Here is a 25012-nt window from a genome sequence, read left to right on the forward strand (position 1 = left end):
AGAATTTCTATGGTGGCTGATTCTAGATAATAATTAATATTTTTTCAGCAAGACAGAACAGTAAAAGTATCTGCACGACTAATGCATTTCATTTATACTTACAAATTAATCAAAGGAAAAAATATATGGCAGGAAGAATGTATCTCCTTTTTTTATACCAAAACAATGATGTCTGTATTTCCCATTTCTTACTCCTTCTCCTCAACATAAGACCAAAGTTTATGGTCAGTCTCAAAATTTTTCTGTAAACAGAGCAGCAGGAAGGGAAAAAAAGCTAAATGTTAATGAAAACACTGTAAAAAAAAAAAAGTACATGCAAAACTTCCCATACAAGCAACTCTCACATATCATATCCTAATTACTCCCATTCTCCAAATCACATGAAATCTAAAGGAAGCTGAATTTTGTCAGCCATATTTGTGGGGATCTTACACTCTGTTCACCTCCATCAGCATTTTCCTTACCTTTCAGTCAGCAGCGATTAAGAGAAGGCATTTCACACTGCCAAACAAAGGACATCCAAACACCATCTATAAGAAAAGATCCAGCATTTCTTAAGGCCCTAATTTCCATCCATCAGCTTCTTAGCAGACACTTTGTCTCAGAGAATACCTTTCTATCCACATCAACATCCCATATGCAAACAGCATGGAATTTCATTCTTCCAAATAAAGCAGCACATTCTTTATCTAGGACTTAATCTCTCTGGTGCATACTTCATTGCTGAAAGAAGAACAAAATTGACAAAATTACTGATCTGAGTCAGCTAATGCATTTTTGTTTAAGCAAATGTACTAAGCATGTTTTCCAATCTGAAGTGTTACTGGTGAATATAAACTTTGAATAGACTGCAATATTTTAACAGCAAAAATAATACTTTGGAAATATTATCTGAAAACTATAGTTGCTGAGTATTTTGCAGCCTTCCAGTATCAATCTAAGTCCAATCCTGAAGCCTTAGAGTGGAAAATTTTCACTCCCATTCATGCTTCTATGGCTTTTTAGCAGCTCTCAAACTAGTTTAATAGATAATGGATTATGCTGTCATTTGCAAAACTGACATTATAGAAATGCTTTTAATATGTATGCCCAAACTTGCTGATGTTCTGGACAAGAAAACTACAAGCTGCAAGCTGGGCATCCAACAACTGCACTATTTCTGATACAGAGAGGAAAATTATAATATGCAGAGATATAAGATACACTTTGAAATCATATTCAATTTCAATTTAGCTCTTTTAACTATTAATTTGTTGGGGAGGTTCAGCTTCATGGACAGTGAGACTTGTGGCTAACTGATTTCTATGTCTGTACTTTAAGCACTTACAGCCTCTCATAGGTCTTCTGTCACATTTGTCAGCCCAGGTGTCTAATGGCTATTTCTGCATGAGGAGGTAGCATGGATCAATAGGAGAAGCAAAAAGTTGATACTATTCACACTGTCCACTGTCCAAAGTTTCTCTTTGGAATAGCTCTAGTTCCATTCCACAGATGAATTCGTGTTTTTAGCTGAAAAACAATTCACTCCTCAAGCAGCCCTTCTAGTTTAGTATGAACTGAATTTCAGGTGCTCAGGCTGCATCATTTCACAAACCAAGCCCACAGCAAGTGGGGACAATGAGACAATTGATTTCTATGTCTTGCAGCAGCTGGGATTTTGTCCCAAAAGTTATATAAGATCATGAAATATATCTGGGGAACTAAATTAAGACTTGAGGGTGAGATTCAGTTCCGTTGAGATACCAACATGTAGAGATCTATAATATGAATTAGACATCTGCACGTTTTACCTTTAATAGAGGTTCGATTGACTGCTAATAAGATCCATGAATTAACACGTAAAATAGAAACTCATCTCATGTGCAGTTTTAATTTTACAAATAGCCTCTAGAACAAAAGGTTTTCTTTCCTCCCTGGTCATCATGTAGCTTCTTCTAAATGTCAGCTTGATTGGAATTAATCTTTCTGAATACTGATGATCAAATTTTTCCTTATTATATTTCCTCAGAACTTCGTGTATTAATACTTCCATAAAGCGATTCATATCTGGTATATTTTAGGGTTGCATTGTCCGTTACTGCATGGTCCTCTTAATTCAGAGTCACAGCTATGGCTTTTCTAGGAATCTGATGTTTAGTTGTTGTGTCAAAGAATCATTTATTTAATCAAATTTTTAGCAGCTTTTTTGTATCCTGGTAATTTTGAAAAACAATATCATAGTATAAAAACCAATTTCTCTGAAAAAAAAAGTCATTTCTTCAACCAGTTTCCCAACAATCCTTAATTTTTGTATCATATGTATTTAACCAGTCATGTGAATTTCAACATGAAAATCGTGCTTGAAACCCATGGAAGATTAAATCTGCACTTATTTTTTCTAGAAAATATTTGTTCTTATTAAATATTATAATAATTTAATCTCATTCAGTGTACTTAAGTTATGCTATGTTCAATTTTATCTCAAGTCCATTTGCTATTATATCTTGATTCCTCTTTCCTAATAATTACTGCTAAAATCTTTGTTGCATTTCATCTCAAGACAACAGGCTTTTTGATATCAAGACCATAACACTCATCTCTTTCTTCTTGTTATTAAATAGATGAAAAGTCTTTTCTACAGAGACACTGATTTTGTGCCACTTGTTTTCAGAAACCTTTTATGGACAACATCCATCTCCTTTATCTGATTACAATATTTCTTGTAGTTAAATATAAATAAATAAATAAATAAATAAATCTCCAAACTCTTCCCTTGATCTTTAAATCATCCTTTCTCTATTTGTCCATCTATCATTATCTTTCTCTCAGTTTCTAGTTAGTTAATAATTTAGGGTTGTTTATTTTCCTGAATTATCTTTAATTCTACCCCAGCCCTATTTTCCTCTCTGCTTCCCTTCTATTTATGAAGTAAAAAACTTTTTGCTATGATACATTTTTTGTTAAAATATGTAGACATGCTACACAGGTGGTCTCTCTGTGACTGAGAGATATTGGCAGGGAAGGAAGAGAAGTCTATGTTCCTGCTGTGTGCAGCAAGTATTATATGAATAAATAAAGCATTTCAGTTTCCATCATAACCAGGCCTCTGGCTTTTTTCCCAAACACACACAAAAAAAGGGAGGACAGATGAGTGCTAGGCACCTCGAGGAAAATATTAATTTCTGAGCCAAGTAATGCACCAGCAAATGTGTTTGCAATTCCTTTGATTGAGTGATTACTCTTTCCTTCATGAATAACAGGTACTTTAACTACATAGAAATGTAATTGATAATATCCATAAGATTCATTAGGTAGCTGTCCATATGCATCTAGCTTTCTTTTCCTCCAAGGTCGGAATGTCCAAACTGTTTTATATCAGGACTCAAACTGTGTATGAGCTTCTATAATTTGCAAACATTAAAGGAATGTCCTTTCATTTTTCTGATCCTGTCAGTATATTGATGACAACTATCACTGCTCTGCAAAGGCTATTGCCATACAAATGATGTCACCAGAGCATTGAAAATTGAGCATGTTGTTTGAAATTTTTTTTTTAAATGACACCAAGAGAAAATGAAGGAAGCTTGCATCCCTGTCAGTTTCTAAAGCAGAGATTTTGTTCAAAGGTTTGACATATCATAAAAAAGTTTCAAGCCTTCTTATTTGCTGGAAAAAAAAATCCAAACCTTCAAAACTCTAATATAGAGTCATTTGCTTAATACAATGTTTTGTATAAAATTACTTTTAGACAAATAACGTGACTCAAATACTAGTGTATATTTTTTTAGAGCAGGATAGGAGATGCATCCTCAGGTTGTACTGGGGAAGCCTAGAGTTGACATGTCCTTCCTCTGCCCCATTCACTTTTGAAGCTATTATTTTCTTCTGCTGTCTGCTGAGAGCAGTGAGTGATTTCACATCTGAAATCAACAGAAGCACATTTTTCACTGGAATGAAATTCTGTTTTCTCTACCATAATGTTTATAAACTTCGGAGAATAAACCACCATTTCTCACAGATTCAGAAAACTGGGGATATTATCCTTTTTCTTGAAGAAAAAGGAAGAAGGAAGGAAGGAAGGAAGGAAGGAAGGAAGGAAGGAAGGAAGGAAGGAAGGAAGGAAGGAAGGAAGGAAGGAAGGAAGGAAGGAAGGAAGGAAGGAAGGAAGGAAGGAAGGAAGGAAGGAAGGAAGGAAGGAAGGAAGGAAGGAAGGAAGGAAGGAAGGAAGGAAGGAAGGAAGGAAGGAAGGAAGGAAGGAAGGAAGGAAGGAAGGAAGGAAGGAAGGAAGGAAGGAAGGAAAAGGAAGGGAAAGAAAATACATGCAGTCTTATATTAATGGTTTAATTTGAGCACATTATTTAATTTTAAGCCTATGTAAATCACTCCTAGTATAAATCAAAGGTAACAGCTTTGAAATTTAACACATACAGCCTATAAATGCAATTCCTTCCCTCTTTTGCTGCTGCTAAGCCCAACCCACCCCTGTCAAAGGTGCCATACTCCTAATTAAATACTTCTCAAGAGTAAAACACAACATTGTACCCTCCATGATTTCTGATCATAGACTCCACAGAGGATTCCCAACAGAAAAGAGTGTCAGTCTATATATATTGTATCAGTCAGAAAATCCTCTCTGGACAGGTATATTTCAAATCTAACCATCCATGAAGAAGACCCCCACACCTACTTATTTAGATTCTCTAACACAGAGGTCTTACCTTAGTTTTCAAACCCAGGAGAAGGAAGCACCCCACGTCCTCCCCCACTTCAATGGGATGCCTGAAACCACTGGCTGAGGATTATTTCCTTCCAGTGTCCATGCCTCCCAGCCTACATCTCCCAAGACCTTCGAGAGAGTTGTAGCCATTACCTAACCTGGGAAAGGATACACAACACCTGCAAGCAGGGCTTGGATTAAATGCCCTCTAAGAGTTGTCATATTCCTTTTATTCCTAGTTCTCTGTCAGGAAAAGAGCCATGATTATTTATTGCTCTTCCAGGGCTGCAACTCTAAGATAGAATAAATTCAGGGTCTTGGTCATTTTAGAAGAAAAAAAAAAGTGTTAATTAAGAGCTGTTTCGTGGACTTTATGATTAATATTGTGTAAGCACAACCAAAATTTAAAACTTCTGAATGTGAGCAGCTGAACATCCCTCATGAATATGCTATAGTGGGGTTACTTACCAAGAGGTATAGTGGAGCTGCAATTATAGACTCAGAGAAAAAAATAAAAGCCCATCTACAAAAAGCAAAGATTATTTAAGACCCTTTGCTGCACTGTGCTGTGATGCTATAAATCATGTTTTGAGCTGATACAAGAAATTTTACAGGGTTCTTTCCTTGTTTTTTTTTTTTAAATTTTGCTTCCCATTCTTCTCAGATCTGATTTCTAAGGTCATTTTTTCCTAGATGGAATAGCCTGTGCTTGATATTGAAATGTGATTTGACAATAATATAGTGGTAAAACTCTGAAGACAAATTATGAAGGATTACCTTTTTTACTGTTCTACAAAAGTTTCATTACAATTCACCCCTAATAAGTGTCAAAGGACACTAATCCACTGATGATTCCGTGAAAATTTTGAATGAAGGAAGGAGTAGCAAAATGGATTTATTAAAACCTTTTTGAAACAGAAGATAATTCAGTTATCATCTTTATCATCCCTTGCTCCAGAAACAGCGTTCCTTAATCCTATTTATTATGTCTGAAAGATATCATCATGGAATTTGGCTGGTAGGATGGGAGAGATATTTATATATTAATGGATTTATCCTTTCCAGGATAACTATTCTTCCACATGGGAGTCTGCGAATCCTGAATGCTTCCAAGTCTGATGAAGGACGGTATTTATGCCAAGGTGTAAATATATTTGGATCTGCAGAAATCAGTGCATCGGTGTCTGTTAAAGGTATGAAAAAATGCTTTGATGGTAATGATGATTTATTTTGACTAATAGTTAAATATTACTTAGAATCCCCATCCAAACATAAAACAACATTCTCCAGGCAGAATAAAAGAGTATTTCCAACCAGCTAAGGGGACTAAACGCCATCTGGTCAAACATCAAATCAGATTGCATACTCCAGCTGTTAAATTTTAGATGTGTCATAAGAATTAGTATATACATTAAACCACTCAAACTACAAATAATTCTATAAGTAAAGGAATCAATATCCATTTTAAAATATTTTATCTTTAGGAACTCACCCCAATTTTTTTCTGCATGAGAACAAACCTTTAAATTAAAGTAATAATTTAATTATTACTTTAATAAGAAAGGTAGTACTTTTCTCTTTCATGAGAAAGGTAGTACCATAGAAGATTAATAATAACAATAAAGCCACTGAGTAGAAATCAATTTCTGAACCATTTTTTTTCATTTTTCAGCTGAATTCATGAATTTCCTTTGCAGGTGTTCAAGCATTTTGACTTAATTTCTCAAGCTTCTTCTTATATTCAGTAATCCAGGAAACATCCTTTATTATTTCATGTGGCAAAACTGAAATTTTTATGCAATCACAAGATTCCAGGTGCTGCAGAAAAAAAAAAAAACGCTTTTCCTGAAACTAATAAAATTAATTAATTAATCCATCTCAGAGTATCTCAGATATCTTAGAGATTGCTGTTTAGGATTCTGCCTTACTGACTTCATGAAACTGCCTGTACCTTCTGATGGCCAGTGTCATACTTCAGTGTGAATTATTAATATATTTCAGTTTTTGACAATCTGCAATTCATACCAAGAGCAAATGTAAGCTCTGAGTAGACTCAGCAGTACTCAATCCTATTATTTTAGTCTGGCACTATAAGTAGACTTCCGTCTCAGTGTTCCTAACACTTCTCTGTTTCAAGAACCTACAAGAATAGAGCTGACTCCCAAGAAGATTGAGTTAACAGTTGGAGAGAGCATCGTCCTCAGTTGCAAAGCCCTTCATGACAGCACAATGGATGTCACCTTCTACTGGACGCTCAATGGGCAGCCTATTGACTTTGAGAAAGAAGGTGGACACTTTGAAAGCATCAAGGCAGTAAGTGACCATGCATTTGTGACAAAAAATTGCATGCTTTTATTTATTATTTATTTATTTATTTATTTATTTATTATTGCTCTCATTTACCAAATTTTGGCCAAAATGAGAGATAACTGGTTGCAGTAATATTGGAAAGAAATGTTAGATAGAGGAGGTGCAAACTGCAGATCACTAGAATTACTCCAAGTAGTTTTCTTCAAGAAAATATTAAATTTGAACTTGTACGTCCTATTATTAGTGATGTGTCTAATAATATTTGTGAGGGAACAGAAAGGAGTTTTCATCAAATCCTACTTACATTCTTCTTCTGATTTTAATCTGGAAAGGATGCTGCTGTAAGTACTGATGTTTCTCTCACAGATAACATGTCTGTTGAAATGCCCTCACCTCCCAATGTTATACTTGCCTAGAATATATTTTAATATCTGAATAACAAGGGCTATATTTACTAACTCCTCTGCATGAGGTACTTCCCAGCTATGTAATCATCATTTAAGTCAAGAATCATATGGACAAAAGTATGCATACCAGTTTCAAATATTGCCACTTGAATCAAAAGGAGTTTAATATGATCAAATGGTATTGATGCCTTGAGGAGCTGGAACAGAGGCTACACACAGAGTTAAGGAGAATAAAATGGGTAATTATTGTGACGCCTACAAAGGCCTAAAAAGGCACACCCCAGCAATACAAGTGCCACAGTCGTGGTCCCTGCCTGGATGGTTCCAAGAAGGAAGGAAAAGAGAGGTTGGTCACAAAATCTTACACTTTATAGGTTCTGGTTAATTTGCATGAACCCACCCTCCACCTTTCCACGTGGTTTGTGCTTAGGGCCTGAATTTTGGAGAAACTGTCCTTGAGTTCTTAACTAGAATAGGACTGTTTTGTCTCCATCACCCTAGCACATCAGAAAAGCACATCCAAGAAGAATAGGAAAACTTAAAACTAAAGACCTCAGTATGATCAAATAATTCAAACCTGTCTCATGTAAAGTGATTTGAACATTTCTTAGTAGAAAGAAATCTTTTAATGTGAACAAGTTTGGAAATTGAATCTACAGTCATTTAACAAACTCTTCCAAGTAATGAAATGTAAATCAAATGTCCATGCTATGTTAACAGAGAAAAATGAAGTTCATAAAGGTCAGAAAATTCTAAAACTTAATGTATCTCATTTGAGTACAATGTAGCAAAGTTAACTTGGCATTAAAAAACTTGTCAGCTGCAATCAATTTATTCTTCTGCTTGTCTGAATGGAAGTCATACTCTTTATGGAAGTCATATCCACTTGTTCAGGGGTTCATGTTTTTAAAATTTGAGTTTACTTAAATAAACCTTTTAATTGAACAACATTACTAAGGTATATCTAAGTGGGAAGGTTCTTAGCATAGTTACCTTCATCTGAGGAATACAACACTCAAAACAACACTATTTAAATAAGAAGGAAAACTTTCACTATGTTTTAACTTCAAGGTCATTCTTTGATTCAAGAAAGCACCCTGTACAATTTAACTTCAAGTCATTCCCAAACAATTGAAATCTATGTTATATGGTTCTTTCCATGTATTTCAGCATCTCTCTTCAAAGGAAATTTTTAATCATTGGGAAAAATTCACAGGTTAGGAAATTTTAAAAGTAATTTCATATCTCATACCAAAATAAAGCTAATTTAATATAATTTATTATATTAAAAAAATAGGACTTTTTAATCTCTCTTAATAATTCTTCATTAATTTCATTTCTGCAAGAGAAAGCCCTCGCTCAAATTAATAGAAATAAGGTTAGTTCAAAGCGATCAAATTTGACATTCTATTTTCAGACAAATATTTATGCAAATCTCACTAAAATTACTGATTGCTTTATCTGTCCTGACATGATTAAAATTTGGCCAAAACTTGGTAGATTTAACCAGCTATTTGAGTTTATTACCTCCTCTTCACTGTGATGCTAGAATGTCACTGCTACTTCACTAAGTAAAAATAGTATTACTTACAGAATCAGAGAATAAGCTGAGTTAGAAGGGACCCACAAAATTGTTCAAATCCCGCTCCTGACCCTGCACAGGACAGCCCAAGAGTCTCGCCAGGTGCCTCAGAACATTGTCCAAGCACTTCTTGAACTCTGTCAGGCTGGTGCTGTCACCACTGCCCTGGGGAGTTGTTCCAGTGCCCAAACACCCTCTGGGTGAAGAACCTTTCTCTAATGTCCAATCTAAACCTCCCCTGACACAGCTTCAGGCCATTCCCTCGGGTCTTGTCACTGGTCACAAGTGTGAAAAGGTCCGTACCTACCTTTTGCTTCCCCTAATAAGGATGGCAACAAGGTCTCACCTCAGTCTCCTCCAGGCTGAACAAGTCTCTCACAATGGAGTCAATACTCAGTTTCTAAATGACTGACTAAGAGGATTTTGGAAAGTTATTAACTAAAAACCTGAAAGTTTTCTTTTCAGAGGCACATAAGCAATTTTTTTCCCCTAAAACATAGTTTTCAACAAACAGCAAACTTCAGCTGATCAGAAAAATATAATCAGTCTGGAAATACAGGTATTATATATTTTGTGAAATATTACAGAATTAGATCCTACCTTATCACTGTTAAAACTGTGTCGAAATCATGAAATAATATAAAACTCTAAAGAAGGCCATGCTTTCTTTATTTGCATTCCTAACTCATTTAAATGTCAAGACATTTCTGGTTTTCATCCTAAGGAGAGAGTGGAAGTGTAGCCTTGGATCCACTGGAAGGGGACTGAAAATAGCTGTTAGCACGTTACAGGTGGGATGAGGACTGGGGAGTTACACTCCTCTTCAGAACAGAAGTAACAAGAAAAGGCCCTCTTTGGACAATCCTCATGGAAATTTTCTGAATTATATTGGAAACAAAATGTGACACAACCTTTGACACTCTTAAAGTAGTGGTTAAAATATCTTGATTTTTGCGTCGTCCTTAAACGAATTTGGATCGAGAGATGAAAATCTTGGAAGTGGTAATAGTGACTGTGGTAATACTGCAATTTTTTTGGTCTTTTGACACAATTCCCATGCCTACACATTTGCAGAGTGTTTTCAATTGTATGTCATTATCATTTCTGTTAACTAAATAAGAATGAAAGGTTAAAAACCTATTTCTTCACTAAAATCTAAAGCATGACCAGCTACTGGGGGCAAAGGAAGATAAAACTCCTTTCTTGCTGTCATGTAATCTTCTTTAACCTCTCCAGTTTCAAAGTTGAGATACACAATGTGTTAAAGCCATAGGTTTATTAATGGAGAAAACAGGAACTTGAAGTCTGATAGAGCTCTATCTATATCCCTTATTTTTCTCTTCTGAATGAAACTCTTCAAAATTGCATGAGTGGATCCTGAACAAAATGCTTTTAAAGGTAGTACATTTAAGAAAAGTAATATCATTTGTGTGAATGAAGTGACAGAATTATATGTCCATTTTTTTTGCATACACTGAGACTTCATCAGATAAAAATATTTTCAGGCTTGCCTGCAGATTGCTTATTCATTTTAAAGCCTGACAAATCAAACATTATTTAAATGGGTTTTGCTAATAATAAAACCACTGTAAACCTCTCATCACTGCTTGCAGTGCTCATACTTTCACTGTAGCAGACCCAAGTGTTAAGTATGATGAGCATCTTGATGCTTAATGCAGTGTTATAAAAGCTATCACCGAAGTAACATTTATTTGGGCTGTAGATAAACTTTCACTTACTAAAATTGCATGATCCCCAGCAATTACAATTAAAAAGAAAATCCTCTCTTACTAAAATATATTACTTTGCTTGTTTTGAAATTATATCAGTAGCTTTTGTACCAAAAAAGGTATTGTATTTTTCATATTGAGAAGTAATTTTTTATACAAACCAAAGGTATTTTTGCTGTTCTTTACTGAGCTATCAATGATTTAGTTCCTATAATAATTTAGGTACTTCAAGGACTTGCCTGGCAAAAAGTGTGATAAGGATGTCAACTTGTGCTTGAAGGGAATATTAAGGAAAATGGACCAGCTGAATTTCACTGGAATGACTGCCCAATGCAGTCTAGGAAAAGAAAGCATCCCAAATGTTGTGTATACGTAACTTCATTGTACATTTGGTGGAAGAACAATAATGCCAATGCCGAGGGTTATATAAAACCAGAATCCTTTGGCATTGGTAAAGTCTTATTTTGCCTAACAAAAGACTTGATAACATCTTTGGTTCTGTGAGGGATAATCTGTGTAATTGATAGAAAACATTCTGCATGGAAGTTTGAATTTCCAAAGTTTTCTTGTAGCACACAATATGCAATGAACTCAGAAAGTATAGACCTGCTTGTTTTCATTAGAATAGCTTTGATTTTCTGTCCCTTGTGTCAAATTCAGAAGTGTTCGTCAAAATTCTATTCAAAATATTCTCTCCTAAAATTTCTACTGACCTTAATTTTCTCATAGACATATCCCTTTTTCATCCAAAAATATCTTATTTTTAGATTTTCATCTAACTATCATTATTCCAACTCTGTGCTTGAAGGCTGATGCTTTTACAGCAGCCAAACAAAATTATTTACTGTGGTTATCCACAGACTGGTAAGCAACAGCATTGCTCCTGATGTCCCTCACCTTGACTTTTCAGACTGAGGAAAGTGATTTGGTCTGAATATGTTCTTGGTCTTTGATCTTAGCTGAAACTACCACCAAGGGAAGCAATAAGTACACCTTATGATATATTTTGCAATGGTTATTTGTTCACACGGAAGTGAAAGGAAATCTACTGTTTTACTTCAAAAAGGACAATGCATTTAATTCTTGCCTAGTACTGGAGACTTCAATTTGATAACCCAGAACTTTGGCAAGTACATAAATTTGCACCTTTCCTTGCATTTTCAAGTCACTCCTTAATTTCTTGCAGTACTTTTATCATATTTGAGAAATTAAGATTCAAATTTCCTAAGCATTTCTAAATAGGAAGAGCTAAGTTCCACACTACATGAAGTCAATTAAAACAGCAGGCTATTAATAATAATGTCTTTCCTCTTTATTGGATATAAACCCAAACAAGGTTAATTAAATAGGGGTTTTATGTAACACTCCTACTGCCTCCCCACACGAGGAAAGCAGCAATAGCTGTCCTGCAGAAGATGACAAGAAGATGACACTCTATGCACAGTGAATTTCTGTTCAGGGTAAAGCTGCCATATCAGCATCATTGCTACCAATTTGTTTCACTGTCTGCTGCAATTCGTTCCTGCTGATGGAAGAGGCTGAGCACAGCCATTGCTGTCAACTCTAATCTCTAAGTGTTTCAGACCTATGCTCATTACCAGGTTTTGCCCACTTGTCTTGCTACAGCAGTTACTTATTTGATCAAACAGGAGCAGTTAAAATTTTTTTTTAAATCCCGTCTTCTGGTAATAAATAGTTATTGTAAGTTAGGTAGAGTACTAAATGGAACAAGGAATTCTGGACTTTGAGTTTTATGACTGGTAAGTACAAACCAAAATCCAAACATAATGACGACCACAATGAAATACCATGTGTTTCTTCCAAGATATAAGCAGTTCTAACGAACTGGTTGAATTTATTTCATGCTGTGTTAGAAAGAGACACTCCAAACATTTCCTAGAATCAAAAGAAGTATGAAAATTGTTGCATGCAAGTGGTTGTGGTTTTGGCTATTAATAGAGAGTACAGGACAGAGATGATAAGCAACATCTTATCTTGTTTAGCCTGGAGAAAAGGAGGCTAAGGAGGACCTTATTGCCCTCTACAGCTACTTAAAAGGAGGATGCAGTGACGTAGGGATCAGTTCTCCTCTCCCAGATAACAACTGACAGGCTGAGAAGTAGTGACCAGGTTGCACCAGGGGAGATTTAGATTAGATGTAAGAAAATATTTCTTCACTGAAACGGTGGTCAGGCATTGGAATAGGCTGCCCAAGAAAGTGGTGAAATCAGGAATCCTGGAAATGTTCAAAAGGAGTGTGGATGTGGCACTTGGGAATATGGTTTAAGGGTGAACATGGCAGAGCTGAGTTAATGGTGGGACTCAATGATTTTCGAGGTCTTTTCCGACATTAAAAATACTCTGAACTCCTCTATTTAATTTTATTTTAGACAAGGGAGATAACTAATAATTTTGGAAAATGTGAGCCTCTTTACATTCCTGACCAATTTCTATTAAAAAATTATTGTAATAAGTCATGAAATACAGTCAGAAAATTTTTACTGATTTGTTCCATTAAGGTATTTCTATCTTTCCTTGTTTACAAGAAGCATTCTAATGCAAAAAATATTGGGATAAATGACAGACATTTCATGACAGTCCATTCTTCCCTCTGTTTACTTTGAGCTGATGGATCATTTAACATCTTGGCACAGTGTAAATCTGGGCTATAAAAGCAGAGTCAATTGTTTGAACAACTGATCAATATCAGTTCCTAAAGAAGCTTCCATTTAGAGCTCTGCTGCCTATTTTACACTTGCAGCTCTTCAGCCTTTCTCCCCAACTGCATGGCAGTTTTTTCCAAAGCCTTCCTAGCAGTACTTCTCTATTTCAGTCCTTACACTCCCAATCTTCTGGTTTTATTCTTGAGGCCTTGCACCTGCAAACCTCAATTTTGTTGTTACAGAGAAGTGTCACGGGAGGAAGCTTTCACTGTCCTGAAACCCACCTCTATCTCTTGGCCCCTTTCTTTGTCTCTTGTTTGGTAAACCAAGACACAGCATGCAACACAGTATGTTCACATAAATACTTCATAAATGTTATCCAACAATATACATACTAAGAATTTTAATTGATCATTGTGTAACAACTGCTCTTAACATATTCTAATTAACATTAACAAATAGGAAGTTTAAGTAGGTCCCAAAGAAAATGATATAACACTATGCGGGAAGAAAACCAGCAAAACATAATCATCATTTTCATTGTCACCTACTGCACTGGAGGGAGCCTCTAGAGGTCTTTTCTTCCTTTTTTCTCATGGCAATAAAATCTCAAATACAGAACATGACTTTAGCAACAGAAGTATAGTGGGCCTCTCTGTCCTGAAGCTTGCCATTTCATTTCCCATCTCTTTTTTCATTCGTTCTTATTCTTACTGGTTTTCCCATGTTTTCATTAATCCCTTGATTTCACTAAATTGCCCCAGTACATGACATACCACCTGACAGCTGATATTCTTTTAACTTTATCTATTTTTCTGCATTCCTTCAATAAAATTAACCAAACTCATTACAGCAATTCAAGATGCACTTGAGATGCATTTGAAGTGTTTCAAGCTAATTCAAGTTCTTCCTATCCACTCTCAACACTCCATCTCTCTGGCATCCACTCAAAGCCACCAGTGCTCACCAAAACAACTCTTTCCATAATTCTTGCCTTGTCTATGCAAACTGCTCATAAATACTGAACTCAAAGGGTCTGCACTCCCCCTGGATGGTTCTTAAGGATTCACAAAAATCTAAAGCCATCTTTTTAACTTCTTATAGACAAGGGAAATGAAAGCTGTGTTTTATCAGGTATGCCTGAGTCAATCTGCATCAGCCTGGATACTGATGTATTACCATTATTATCCTACCACATACCATTAATCACAACAAAACTGATAACAATGATTTCATCTTCTTTGTTACAAATGTGCTTATATGATTAAAACACCGAGTTCAGAATATAATTTTCCATTATCAATATATCAACCAAGAAATCTGCTGCTTCTTAACAGATTAAATATTTTCAATTTCTAATCATCACAAGCAGTAGACAGAGGTAGTTGATATGTTCAAACCTAAGAATTTGCATGAAATGGTAAATTGCCCTAAACACAACATGGACAGAATTTGTCTTGAAGCCAACAATCCATTTAAAAGTACATATAAATTTTCAACATAATTCAAAAGACCTTTATTGTATTGCTGGTTCTCACTTACTGTTTATGGTACAAAGATAACACTGTCATAAGGTTATCCTATATAATCATTAGTTTGCTTCGGATAAACTCACCAAAAAAAAAAAACCAAAAAACTCCATTGCCATTCAAATGCAGCAAAAATCAACTGTGAAATAATTTTTTCAATCTAATCTAACTGAATTTCATTAATAAAGGCTATTTTGCCAAGTGAAGTAATACGAGTCAGGAATTCACCTAACCTGTGAGTTATATGCAAAAGCACCCATATATTTTAAAATATCATCTATATTGAAAAAGCTATTATTAACAACTCAGGTCATTCTCATTCAGGATCAAATCTCAGTCCTTTTTACTCAACACAGCATTGTTTTATTGTTCTCAGATTAAACAGAATAGAATCTTTTTAGGCTTTTAGTATCTCCCAAGCACTCTCTTCTGTATAAAAACCACTTTGTAGGAAAGCATTCTCACCTCTCACTGTCAACAGATTTAGATGACAGGTAGCAAACCTTAATAAACCCCTGTTGTCATAGTAAAGAAGTAGACCAAACTACGCTTTGGCTTTCATCATAAAAGTTTTCCTGCAATGGCAGTCAGTGTTTGCCTACTCTTTTCTTCCCTTTGATTTAAGCTTTTGTTCAATCATGCTCATTTGTAATATTCTCATTTTAGACACATTCTTCCCAGGCAAAGAGACAGTTTTCACAGCATGCTGTCCAGGATGAGTTCCCAGCCTGAATCCTCTGCACAGTAATAGGCAGTCCCCAAGCCCTTGCAGTGCAGAAGTTGAGAGCTGTGGGTCAACACGTCATCTCTACTGACTACCCAGTATTATGAACTTCTTTGGCTTTTTGTCTCTCTTTCCAAGATAAATCGGAGCTACATTCAAAGAACTGTAGTTGGAGTGCAGAAGGGAATGAATATAGAAAATCAGCAGCATTAGAAGCAGATTAAATGAAAGCTGGGTTTGATACAATGAAAAAAAATTCTATTTTATATATGGTTTCCACATATGATTCTGTAGTTTGAGCATATGTGATAAATTATGTAATAATCAACCCAAGCATAATTCTTTTATGGAAGAGGTAGGAAGAAGGGAACAAAAGACTGACTAGATGTAAAGAAAGTGCTCTAGGGTGTAACTGTAGGCTCCATTTCAAATGCAGTCAGATTAGAAATTGTTCTTGTGCAAAGTCTTCAGAAGAAAAGTTGGATACACTGAATGGACCACCATGGTTTAGAGATAAAAACTCAGCAAATGAATGGACATATTAAGTGAGAGGTTTCCTAGCAACTGGCTCAGGACAATGAATTCACTCTCACCAGAAGAATAAGTTCCATTCTCTTTATCTGAGGGAAAAAACATATGTAAAAGTTGTTTATTGCAAAGCAATTCACAACTGTTGAGATCTGGTTATTGAAGCTAGAGAGATGTCTTTGCCCAAATTAAGGTGTAAACAAGGCCATGTATCAAAGCCATTAGTATGGATTTTTATTTAACAGTAAATGTGAGGGAGAGAGGGGGAGAGAGAGAAAGAAATAGGAAAAGAGGGTGGGGGCAGGGAGAGAAAGAGAATAACAGAGAGACAGAAAATATGTCACCACTGCATGGTCGTCTTCTGGTCTTCTCAGTGGTGAGGGTCCCAGTCTAGTCAAAGTGATTGTCACTGCCTTGAGCCATGAGGGGTGGGAGAAATATTAAATCCACTGGGTTTATATTTACTCAGATTTGGTTGGGCATCCCAAGTACCTCCCCTGGGACAGGGAATTTTACACTGGATGATGTAATACTTTGGATCATGGGACACTTCAGGAGTCTGATGGATTAGGACACATTCTAAGACATTGACATCACAGCTACCTCTTATATCAGTGAAACTGAGTCAGTTATGGCCCACCAGGAGAGATGAATTCGGACTGTGTGTGAATACCCAGCTACTTCCCTGGAAGGGAATTTCCACAGCTAGTCACTGCTGTAAGGACTTTGGCATGATAAAAAGTAGGACCCCAACTTGCAGGATCTGCTTCTTATCAGCCTCTTCTCCAATCTTATCCAACACTCAGCAGTAGCCTCTGGTGATGGTGTTCATGCCTTCTGTACCTGGGCAGTTAACTGATTGATTGATTGATTGATTGACTGATGGATTGACAGATTGAGTAATTAACTAGTATCCAGTCCAGGCTCCCACAACAACCCCTTAAGATTTATGAGATGGAAAGAGAAAAAAAATCGACATGCAATTTCCTCTCTGTGGGTATTTGAGATGGCTGAAGAAGTATTAATTCCCCAACAGTAAATTCTCTGAAAATTATCTCTTTTTTTTTTTTTTTTGCTTCTTTTTGTTTTTGTTTCTGCAAACCCCCCAACATTAGGACAATAAGCACAAAAGGGCAATGTAATGATGGCAATACTACTGAGCAAAGTAGGCATATTATATGCTCCTTGGAGCCTCTTTGAATTTGGGGAAGGATTTCCACATGAAGAGCAAATGCTAATGCATAGGTGATGCCAATTTAAAAGAAAAATAGTTTCAAGCAATACCGTACATGTAAATCTAATTAGATAGGTTGCAGACATGACTGTGACTTCAGAAAACATGCCAGACTGAAGCAGAGAGAGCCATAGCTAGACACACCACTCAGCATTAGAGCTGCCCATAACTAAATGAATGGGATGCTCAGGAGCATAATATGAACAGTCCAGGACTACAGTAATTTGTTGTCCTGGAGAGAAGCACTAGTCATGATAGCAAGCATTCTGAGCTCTATTATTATTTATTTACTGCTTAATGAAGATCAAGAGTGTACAGCAGTTTTGTAGCTGATGCTGACCTTGAAGGTTACTTGTAGCTTTTCCAAAAATCAGTAGAAGTTGGTTTTTGAACCTATCACTTTTGTTTTGTTTTATTTTAAGTTTTAGCTTCACTAAAATACAATCTATATTTCACACAGTAGAAGTTCATAGTGAGATTAAGGTACTGATACTCGGTAAAATGGATAATACATGATGCTCAATACACCAAGGAATATGGATTTTTCAATAAAATGCTACTTTGAAATAACAGCTTCTTGTAAAATATTCCCTGTCAAGAAAGAGCAAAAAATCAGTGAAATAGAAGACAGCTTTTAAAAACGTTCAATTAAGAGCATCAAAATTTAGACCTCGACAAAGAAATTTAAATGCCACTAACTTCAGCTTTGAATAAAATTGAGACCACAAAGTTGCTGATACAACAGGCTTTCCTAAATCGTGTTAGCCCGGGTGAGAGAAACTTTCCTACACTGTTTGCATCCATATTGCCCAGTTTCTGTCTTTCCCCAAGGGGAAGTGAATGTGTCCTGGTTTAGGACAAATTTGGGAGGAAACCTCTGAATGAGGTCCCTCTGGAAAAAAAGGAAAAAACAATTGGAGAGAAGTGGAAAAAACCCTGTTTATTCAACAGACAACACACCTCCCAGCACAACAATGAACAATATCAAACAGCAAAACCTCTCGCCGTTGTGAAGAGATGACAGATTTAGAAGAGTTCTCTCCGTGGCTGCCCAGCTCACTCAGGCTGCTCTCAGTCCCTCCTCTGCTGGGGAACGCTGCGGCCCAGGCCAGGCCCGGTGGGCCACAGGTGTGAGCTCCCGGTGCTCTTCTGGGTTTTCAGTCCAGAGCAGGTTCAAACAGTTCCAGGAACACAGAAAAAGGAAAAAAAAAAATAATCCAGGGGGCTTCTCTGCCTCAGCCAGTCAAAAAACTAACCAAGAGCAAAGGAGAGCTCTCTCTCGCTGTCCACCACAGACAACACACAGTCTGAATGCAGGAATGTGGGGGAGCCAGTGCAGTCTCTGATAACAAATTCTGCATTTCTTCTTCCCCCCCGCCCCCTTCACTCCTGGAACCAGTCTTAAAGTTGCAGAATTTAATATTCAACACCAACAGAACAGACGATTTGGGGATATAGGCATTAAACAGCCACCCCAAGACACTCTGCTTTGCTGAAGCATCATGTCTTTTTTCACTGACAGAAATCTAAAAGCACAGGATGGATTTTGACCTTAGATACTTTTTAAGTTTGTTTTTTATTTTAACTGGACTGTAATTGTTCAAGTTGAAGTAGAAATAACAAGACACGGGCCCCTTTGGGACACAGGCCCTTTGTGTCAGGGCCTTTTGTGATGTGGGACATGGTGGTGGCCAGAGACCACTGTGACATCAGGGAGCCCTGTCCTGGCTCACAGAATTTAAGAACCACAGAGTCCTGGAGTGCCCAGTCCCAGGTGAGCCACGGTGTGAGAAGGAAGCAGCTCCCGGGATCTGTCTGCGCTAGACGCCAAGAGCGACAGACAATCGTGACGAGGAGAAAACCACTTCTAACTCCCGGTCCCACAGCCGCTTGCCCAGCTGTCTGGAGTCCCCCAGCAGGCCGTGGTCAGGGACAGTGGGCAGGTCAGCCCTGCCACTGTCTGAGAGTGAGGAGGAGGAGGAGAGGCCTTTTGCCAAAATGAACCCAGAGCCTTCCCACTGGGAAGCCCACGGTGGCGAGGAGCTTTCCCACTGGGAAGACATCACAGTGACAGAAGCCTACAAACAGCAAGTACTGACTGTCCAAAAAATTTCCCGGTGGGAAGCAAGGAGCAACCAGGAGCTATACCAGCGCCAAGTGTGCGTACAAGTTCAAGAGATTTCCCAATACAACAGTGAGACGCACGAAGAACAACATGAAAGGAAAGAAACTACGAGAGTCCAGGAGCTGTACCAGTGGGAAGAGGATGGGGAAATACTGCAAGAGGTGCGCGAATGGGAAGACCATGACTCGCAAGAGACAGACAGATGGGTAAGGGATGAGAGCGAAGTCTTGGAGGAGGACTCTGAAGACGAGAGTGACCCTGGCATCTGGACTGAGCCCATGGCCTCACCCTGGTCCCCGGAGGAGGATGAGTGGGACGACGTGAGTGTCCTGGAGCTGCCCCCTGAAGAAGACAATGCAGCGTGGAGAGCTTTTGCAGAAGATGGGCTCCCAGTGCCAAGACCTCGTGAGGCCTGGGTTGAGGACCGGGAGCCACAGCCATGCAGCCCAGGGCCACTCCGTGCCTCATCTGCCTCTCTGGAAAGCCAAGCCCCCGTGGGACACACGGCTTCTCCCACCCAGTCCCTCCAGGAGCAGCCGTGTGCCTCAAGGAAACGCCCCTCCCGCTTCAGGCGACTGCTGCGGGGGCTGCGGGAGCTGCGGGGGCTGTTCCACTGTCCTTGCCTGAGGCCACGGCCAGAGGAGTAAAAGAGATGAGGAAGAAGATGAAGACAATCAAGATAAAGACGACAATGAAAACAAAGCAGATGAAGACGAAGACCAAGATGATGAAGACTAAGAATATGGAGAAGACAAAGAAGAATAATTTCAAAATACATATAAGAAGAATAGTCATATGAATTTAAAAATAGAAGAATAGTCAAAAGAATTTAAGAATTCATAGAAGAGAGGAATAGGAATAGGAATAAGAATAGGAATAGGAATAGGAATAGGAATAGGAATAGGAATAGGAATAGGAATAAGAATTTTCAAACACATAGGAGAAGACAAGAAGAGTAGCTAGAATAGGAAAGAAGAAGTAGTTAGAACAGCAAAGAAGAGTAGTTAGAAACCAAGAGAATAAGAGAAATAGGAATAATTTAAGAATACAGAAATGAAAATTAAATTGAATGAATTATATGACTTGAATGAATAAAATAGAATGAAAAAAATAATCAATTTCTTTTTATTACATATTGTGTATTTATATTACAGTATATGATATAAAAACATGAATATACAATATGTTGTAATTACAATACACAATAATTTCCCAGGAAATAATGACAAGATGGAAGTGTTCCATTGCTGAAGAACATGAGTATTTTCTAATACAGTTTGCAAAGCACAAGGAAAAAGAGTCTCCGTATTTCATATCCTGTCACACTCACTGCCACGAAGTCCCCTGTGAGCAGTGACTGCACAGCCCCAGCGCCAGCGGGAGAGTTCCCGGCTGGGCCGGCAGGCAGGGCTGTCCCTGCTCTCTGCAGGCGCCTGCTGAGCCCGGCTGAGAGAGAACTGTGCTGGGAACCCCTTTGCCGCGGGGCTGTGCAGCCGGGACAGCGAAGGCACCACAGCCCCGCTCTGATGCTGCCCATGGCCAGGGAGCCAGGCTGCCTTAGAAAGGCAGCGCCGCTTTGGCGAGGGCCAGGAGCGACGGCTGCTCCTTCCCAGGCTTGCTGTGGCTGCAAAGGTGCTGCAAAGGCTCTTCTCACCATTCCCGCTTCTGTTCTGCACACAAAACATCCACCAGAAGGAACTTGCAGCTGACCCTGTGACTAAAGCCTTGCCCAGGGCCTCCTCAGCAGAAAGCAGCTGTGGAGTCGCTTCTGCACTCTGTAAAACTTCTTCAGCGACAGAATGGTTGGGGTTTGCAGGGACCTCACAGCTCATGGAGTTCCAGCTGATTATCTCCTCATCTGTGTCTCCCTCTCTCTGACAGGAGTTCCTCTTTCTTTCTCTTTTGCTTCCTCACACTTCTCAGGAAATCAAATCTGTGTGGTTGAATAAATTTCTCCTGTTGCCATCCCATGGTTTCATTTGCCCTTTAATCAGGGCACAGGCATCTCTCCCTCATCGGCTTGTGACACGTGGGCAGGGACATCTTCCACTCTTCCAGGTTGTTCAGAGCCCCAGTGTCCAACCTACCCTGGGACAGTTCCAGGGATGGAGTGGCCATAGCGTCTCTTGGAAACCTGTGCCAGAGCCTGCCCTGCCTCACAGGGAAGAAATACTTCTGAGAAACCTCTCAGAATTCATTCCCTGGAGCTGGGCTGGGTGTGTTCCTCACCAGTCCTGCCTGCCTTGAGCAGCCTTGTGCAGGGTGGGACGGGTTGCCCCGGTGCAGCCCCAGCTGAGGCAGCAGCTGGTCTGTGCTGTTCCTGACACATCCCTGTGGGAGCAGCTGCAAGGAGCTGTGCAGCCAAGGTCCCCAAATCAGTGCACACACAGCACTGGACCAGCACTGCGGCTCTGGGGCTGTACTGGTGCTGCTGGGCAGCCCCACAGGGCTCCATCCTGAGCAGCTGTGACTGCGGCCTGGTGTCGGCACCGCCAGCCTCGGAGATGCGCCAGGCCAGGGCCTTTCTCTGGAATTAATTTTTCCTTCTTCTGGGATAAATTTCACGGAATTACAGAATCCCTGAGGTTGGAAAATACCTCCCAGACAAGGGAGTCCAAGCTCTGCCCATTGCCCACCTTGTCCCCAGCCCAGAGCTCTGGCTGCCTGTGAAGGTTGAAAGGACAGTACAGAAGGCAATCTCTCAGATGCAGAAATTTTCTTAGGACTTAGAAAGCCAGCACATCAGTTTAACCTCCCCAGACCTTTTTGTGGCCTACAGCCTCTCATAATAGGATAAACTAATCAACAAATAATTTGTCTTCCAAGACTTGGAAGAGTCTCTAAAATTCATGAAGACCACTTTCTAACTGCCATTGAACAGCAGTAATGAGTATTTTTTTCATAGTCTTTTGTCAAACATATCTTCTACTTATCTGAATGGAAGCTAAAATATGTCCTTATTTTCTTGATTATGATCAAGAATCCAGTGTCTGAGCATATATCTATCTGTATTAAACACAGTGAGTTTAATCCACTCACACATCCTCAGCAATGCTGGCTGCTCATTCTGTTATGTTGTAATAAAAGTGTTTCATAGAGATCTGTTGTACTGCATTGCTCTCCATTTACAGCAATGTTTTCTTCTTTTCTTTCAATTGCAGCTTGTCTGCCCAATTACACAGGTGTGCAGATGAAATGCATATAGTTTTCCTGATAAGAATATTAGGATTTACACATTCCTGAACCCTCTGAAAGCAGAGTGACTGCCAAGATTTTTAACAACACCTGAGCAATGAAATCAGACAGTTGCTATCCATTACGCCATTCCTCACACTTAACAACAAAACACGCATTAGATGTAAATTACCCTCACAAGAGGGCAAATCTGAACTGATTCTCATCTCATCCTTTTAATAACTAAAGCTTGGTACCAAGATGATCTTGAGCAACCTGCTTCAATAGCTAGTAAATGTTATTGTTACACAACTTTAAAAATATCTAACCTGAATTTGACTCCTGGAAGGACTGTGTGCTCTTCTTTCGCATTTCGAGCTATGGAGTACTGAGATATTCTTTTCCATTGCTGTGATATCTCATATGCTAGAGCCCGAATATAAGAATTATATGCATTATGGCATGACTGGTTTGAGTATCTTCCCTTCAGGAACATCATTATCTAGGCCACTTCAGAACGCAAAATACTCCCACAATAATCACACTCTTAGATCTACAGGGTTATTAAGCTATAGATCATGCCCATATTCACTTTGGCCTCAGAGGCAGCCTTGATGTCGCCACCTCTCTTTTCCTTCTTTGCATTTGAATATCCTTTGGTAAAGATTTTGCCTTGATGCTACATGGAATATTGGGACAAGTCAGTTCAAAAAATGTAAATTAAGAGAAGACTGGCTGAAGAAGTGTGCCAAGATATGCTGCAAAGGAACTCTTCTGCCTAAACCCGCCCCTAAATTATAGAAGATTGGAACTGGAAATGAAGTTCATTGTGAGATTAAGATACTGATACTTGGTTAAATGGATAATACATGATGCTCAATACACCAAGGAATATGGATTTTTCAGTAAAATGTACTTTGAAATAACAGCTTCTTGCAAAATATTCCTTGTCAAGAAAGAGCAAAAATCAGTGAAATAGAAGACAGCTTTTAAAAACGTTCAATTAAGAGCATCAAAATTTAGACCTCGACAAAGAAATTTAAATGCCACTAACTTCAGCTTTGAATAAAACTGAGACCACAAAGTTGCTGATACAACAGGCTTTCCTTAATCGTGTTAGTCCAGGTGAGAGAAACTTTCCTACACTGTTTGCATCCATATTGCCCAGTTTTTGTCTTTCCCCAAGGGGAAGTGAATGTGTCCTGGTTTAGGACAAATTTGGGAGGAAACCTCTGAATGAGGTCCCTCTGGAAAAAAAGGAAAAAAAACAATTGGAGAGAAGTGGAAAAAACCCTGTTTATTCAACAGACAACACACCTCCCAGCACAACAATGAACAATATCAAACAGCAAAACCTCTCGCCGTTGTGAAGAGATGACAGATTTAGAAGAGTTCTCTCCGTGGCTGCCCAGCTCACTCAGGCTGCTCTCAGTCCCTCCTCTGCTGGGGAACGCTGCGGCCCAGGCCAGGCCCGGTGGGCCACAGGTGTGAGCTCCCGGTGCTCTTCTGGGTTTTCAGTCCAGAGCAGGTTCAAACAGTTCCAGGAACACAGAAAAAGGAAAAAAAAAAACAATCCAGGGGGCTTCTCTGCCTCAGCCAGTCAAAAAACTAACCAAGAGCAAAGGAGAGCTCTCTCTCTAGCTGTCCACCGCATACAACACACAGTCCGAGTGCAGGAATGTGGGGGAGCCAGTGCAGTCTCTGATAACAAATTCTGCATTTCTTCTTCCCCCCCCTTCACTCCTAGAACCAGTCTTAAAGTTGTGGAATTTAATATTCAACACCAACAGAACTGACGATTTGGGGATATAGGCATTAAACAGTCACCCCAAGACACTCTGCTTTGTTGAAGCATCATGTCTTTTGTCACTGACAGAAATCTAAAAGAATAGGAAGGAATTCGACCTTAGATACTTTTTAAGTTTGTTTTTTATTTTAACTGGTCTGTAATTGTTCAAGTCGAAGTAGAAATAACAAGACACGGGCCCCTTTGGGACACAGGCCCTTTGTGTCAGGGCCTTTTGTGATGTGGGACATGGTGGTGGCCAGAGACCACTGTGACATCAGGGAGCCCTGTCCTGGCTCACAGAATTTAAGAATCGCAGAGTCCTGGAGTGCCCAGTCCCAGGTGAGCCACGGTGTGAGAAGGAAGCAGCTCCCGGGATCTGTCTGTGCTAGACGTCAAGAGCGACAGACAATCGTGACGAGGAGAAAACCACTTCTAACTCCCGGTCCCACAGCCGCTTGCCCAGCTGTCTGGAGTCCCCCAGCAGGCCGTGGTCAGGGACAGTGGGCAGGTCAGCCCTGCCA

General features: G+C 38.9%; 1 protein-coding gene across 4 annotated transcripts in view; it reads left to right on the forward strand.

Moving 5' to 3' along the window:
* The window catches only part of CNTN5 (contactin 5), a 609016-nt gene that overhangs the window by 530169 nt on the left and 53835 nt on the right, over window positions 1–25012 (forward strand). For all 4 annotated transcript variants that reach the window (XM_088159402.1, XM_088159404.1, XM_088159405.1 and 1 more), the window contains 2 exons: window positions 5762–5889; window positions 6834–7009. In XM_088159402.1, coding sequence (XP_088015528.1) covers window positions 5762–5889; window positions 6834–7009 — 304 coding nt within the window. The remainder of the gene's footprint in view (window positions 1–5761; window positions 5890–6833; window positions 7010–25012) is intronic.

The sequence above is a fragment of the Sturnus vulgaris genome, chromosome 2 (genome assembly GCF_052056855.1).
Source record: "Sturnus vulgaris isolate bStuVul1 chromosome 2, bStuVul1.hap1, whole genome shotgun sequence".
NCBI lineage: Eukaryota > Metazoa > Chordata > Aves > Passeriformes > Sturnidae > Sturnus > Sturnus vulgaris.